Source organism: Microtus ochrogaster, unplaced genomic scaffold (assembly GCF_000317375.1).
Source record: "Microtus ochrogaster isolate Prairie Vole_2 unplaced genomic scaffold, MicOch1.0 UNK3, whole genome shotgun sequence".
NCBI classification, from domain to species: Eukaryota; Metazoa; Chordata; class Mammalia; order Rodentia; family Cricetidae; genus Microtus; species Microtus ochrogaster.
Genome location: NW_004949101.1, coordinates 18,637,418 through 18,641,836, shown reverse-complemented (window position 1 = coordinate 18,641,836; position 4,419 = coordinate 18,637,418). Strand labels below are relative to the sequence as shown.

The window sequence follows — 4,419 nt, the reverse complement described above, 5'->3', positions numbered from 1 at the left end:
ACAAAAAACAAAAACAAAACTTCATTGGACTAACTAAAGAAACAAAGGGAAACCTAAAACAGAAGAACACATAGCAAAGGTATGTGGAATGCTAAGGTAGGCTCATCTGCAGGCTGAGCATGGCTCAAGAAGGGTTGAAATTAAGGCCAGACTAGCAGAAAAAATGCAAATAAACCGACAGGAAGTGAGGTCACTGGTTTCAAAGGAACAGTGTAAAATAGCTAAGAGAAGGCGTCCTGGTGACTGCTGGCATTTGCTAGGTCCCTGTGGCACTCACCCGAAGACAGGCGGCTTCTGCAGCCCTCACAGCCTTGGAGACTGCCTGGAGGAGTCGCTGTGCGTTGTCTAGAAGGAGCTCTTCAGAGGACTTGCTTCTTGCCAGGGAGGCCTTTACGCTGGGGGTGTTGGGAAAGAAAGAAGTCTTTAACCCAGGTTAGGAGGCGATTGCCAATAAATACCAGTATTGTCAAGAAGCCCCATACAGAAAGTTGAGACACTTTGGTAGGAATATTCAGGCAAAGGATGTGTGTGTGTGTGTGTGTGTGTGTGTGTGTGTGTGTGTACACGCATGACAGAGAACAATGAAAATGTTTTCCCCAATTGTTGTCCCCCCCTCCATTTTTGTTGTTGTTGAGACAGCGTCTCTCGCTGAGCCTGGAGCTAACAGGTTTGGCTATAGCAGTAAACCCTGGAGAACCCCCTGTCTTCACCTCCTCAGCCCCGGGGTTAGACCTACACACCACCACACACAGTTTTTAGATGGGAATCAAACTCAAGTCCTCCTCATGCAGGTGTTGTCTCCATAGTCCGGGGGAAGACCACTCTAAGAGCTTAATTTAGCATTTTTAAGTGAAAATTTTGCTTTAATGCCAAGAAAATGTGAGTCATATAGCATCTATAATGACAAAGAAGAGTGTGTTGTTCATGGAAATGACTGCGTAGAGGCAACAGAACAGACGCCAGCTGTCATCAAAACATGAACGAGAATAAACCCTGCACAGAGCTGTATGCAGGCTGATGCTGGAGGAACTGCCTCTTCCAGGGCTCACCAGTTCCCAGAAAGAGCAAATGACTTACCTGCAAACACAGCTTCCAAATCCAAAATAATCAGTCCTACACATGCTTAGCCTGCTCATTTGACCTTGCCCATTCCTTCCCGTGAGAACCCAGTGAATGCTTTGCCTGTTTCCCCCTAGCACTTCCTGCTGGCTGACACAGGGAAGTTTTTTGGTTTTTTGTTTTTTTTTTAAGATTTATTTATTATGTATACAGTGTTCTGTCTGCATGTATGCCTGCAGGCCAGAAGAGGGCACCAAATCTCATTACAGATGGCTGTGAGCCACCCAGCGGTTGCTGGGAATTGAACTCAGGACCTCGAAGAGCAGTCCGTGCTCTTAACCTCTGAGGCATCTCTCCAGCCTCCAGAGAAGTTTTTTTTTGTTTCGTTCTCCCTGCTTGGAACCATGCGCCTTGTGTCTATGGGGTGGTCTCATTTTGATGATAAAACAGATTTGTTTGTGGTGGTCATTTTTATATTTATGTCTTATGTAGAAAACATATTGGCAGCTAATCTTGAGTGCCATGTAGATGACAAAGGAGAAAGATGCCAGCCAGCCACTGAGGAAGCAAGATGTGTAGAAAATGAGGTACTGCCATAGCCACGTGGTAATACAGAGAAATGGGTTGATTTAAGATGGAAGAGCTAGCTAGAAATACAACTGAGCCAATGGCCAGTGTTGTAATTAATATAGTTTCCATGTGATTATTCGGGTCTGGGCGCCTGGAAAACAAGATGATGATGCATCTGAAATGGTATTTCCTGGAGAGCAGTTGCCAGGTTTTATTATTATTTTTTAAAGATTTATTTTTGTATGTATGAGTATCTTGCCTGCATGTGTACACGTGTACCATGTGTGTACCTGGTGTCCATGAAGGCCAGAAGAAGATGCCAATCACCAGGAGATGGAGTTACGGTTGTGCACAACCATGTGGGTGCTGGGAGTCAAACCTCTGTTCTCTGAAGAGGAGCTAGTGCTCTTAACCATGGGGCCACCCTACAAGTTGTTCTGACTTCCCCATGTTCTCTGGCATGGACGTGCATGCATGTACACTCCAAACTAAGAGTGCTGTGCTGTTATCATGTGATTAACCTACGGAACCAGCATCACATATGCAGTCTTCTGCTGTCCAAAATGTCACTGTGCACCATGTTTTAAAAGGTAGTTGGCATTTTCATTAGATATGACTAACATAAAAACAGAGGACTAATTGTCAAAATTTACACGTGGTTACAAAGAAAGGGTGTCAGTCACTTGTGTCAAAGGCTAACTACCCCTGAAGTGTTGTGAGCTCAGCCACGCCATAGAGTAAGGGCCTGTGTTCTGCATGGGGGAGGGACCAGTGTAAACTCTAGGAGGGTAAGTCATTAAACATATACAAATAACTCACCCTCCATCCCCACTGGGCCTCACAAAACTTAGCCATTCTCTCACAAGCTGCTTCCTACCTGGAGATGATGCTGAGCTGGCTGCTCATGGTTTGAATCTGCTCCACCATACACAGAAGCTCGCCGGAGCATCTCTGATCTATGCAGTTCTTAGCAATGATGTGAATGAGTCTGGCGATGTTTCTTCCGGAAGCTGAGATTTTTCTGGCTGAGGCAATGAGCTGATCTTTGGTCTGTATCAGAGAAGGAAATGTGAGAGGTAGGTAAACACTGCCTTCATAGGTTCCCCCGAGACATCAGGGACAAATGACAACGCTTGCCCTCAGCTTTCTTAGCTCAACTACTTCTGCCCCTGGAAATGAGTGCGTTTGAGCCTAAACCACCATCTCCTGAGTCAACTCTAAGGGCTTTCTCTTGGGTTAGAGAGAACCTGACTGAATGAGGAACAATCTTCTTCCTGTGTGGGGGCAGCAGAAGACCAGGACCCAGACTCCTAGGCTCCCATATCCCAGTGAGGGGGTGGCAGAAGACCAGGACCCAGACTCCTAGGCTCACATACCCCAGGCTGACCTCGAACTCCTGATATAGCTGACGATGGCTTTGGACTTCTGACTTGAGAGTGCTGGGATAACCAGCACGTACCACTGCGCTTGGCTTATGTGGTGCTTGGGGTTAAATCATGGCCTTGTGCATGCTAGGTAAGTGTCCTACCAAATGAGATCTACCAAATAACCCCAGCCCTAATTAGATATTTTCTGTCTTATTTTTGTTTCACTCAAGAGCACAATACTTCAGTTATTTAAAAAAAAAATTGGTATTATGATCAGGATGTGAGATTGGGGGACTCGGGTGAATTCTGCATAGCCACTTCCTACCAGAAGCAAACCCCACTCCTAAAATGGCTCTTGGATTGTACATCTCTCCGTAAACACAAGGGATGCAGGGCTTGCAAGTTCCTAGGTTCTTAGCCACACACCCCTGCAGACACCTGCGTCCTATTTAAATCAGAACACTGGATTTGGAAACACATCCTGGAAAGCCACACCTGTTTGGGTGCCCTTGGGTGTCTCTGGTTTAGCCAGAGTTGACTGGCTGGGGGGACCCAACAACGGAAGATCTGAGTCTTGGTGTAATGGAGGCTCTGGGTTTGCCCTGTAGTAATATAGCCAGGGGTGTTCTTCCCTTCTCTCCTGAACCCTCTGTCCTGCCCCAGGATAGGAAAGTCAGGTCCCTTGAAGCCATCTGTACCTGGTAGGCCCACACTGGAAGTTTTTTACCTGCCATTTTGTGTCTTCCTTTTGGTCTATGCACAAAGTAAGCACATTTCTTTTTTATTTATTTATTTATTTATTTATTTTTCCCATTATGGCATGTTGATAGCAAACATTGCCTCAGTTTGATCAAGAAGAGGGTTACAGAGAGTGGGAATAGGCTCACGGTGGAAGTCAGCCTCGAGAAGCTACTGGGAAAAGGCCCTTCCCCTCCAGGGATGCCAGCCATAATGGGCTAGCATTCAAGGGAACTCAGTCCTCTCTGTCATCCGGGGGCAGCCAGGGTGGGGGCGTGGAGGGGGAAGCAGCAAGGTGTGCTAACACGTGGACCTGTAATCCCAGTACTCGAAAGACTGAGGTAAACTGGGGACACTGAGTTAAAGGCCTGATAGGCATTGAGACAGTGTTCCAGAGGTCAGCTTTAAAAGATGTGAATAACAGGCTCCTGAAGTGGCTCTGGGGAAAGGGCACTCGCTGCAAACGCTTTGTGCGCTGAGCTTGAAACCCACAAAAACAGAAGGCATTGATGCCACAAAGTTGTCCTCTGACCTCCATAGGCATGCTGTGGCACGTCTGCCCCTCCGTGGGTCATGCACACATAGGGGAATAATGAAATGACACTTAAAAGTAAAATTTAACCTGGGCAGTGCTGGCGCACATCTTTAATCCCAGCACTCAGGAGGCAGAGGCAGGTGGATCTCT

General features: G+C 46.7%; 1 protein-coding gene across 1 annotated transcript in view; it reads right to left on the bottom strand.

Moving 5' to 3' along the window:
• The window catches only part of LOC101979336, a 16,306-nt gene that overhangs the window by 3,008 nt on the left and 8,879 nt on the right, over positions 1-4,419 (bottom strand). Inside the window, exons 3-4 of the mRNA XM_026788456.1 lie at positions 2,507-2,679; positions 278-395 (exon numbers count right to left, since the gene is read on the bottom strand). Of these exons, the coding sequence (XP_026644257.1) occupies positions 278-395; positions 2,507-2,679 (291 nt within the window). The remainder of the gene's footprint in view (positions 1-277; positions 396-2,506; positions 2,680-4,419) is intronic.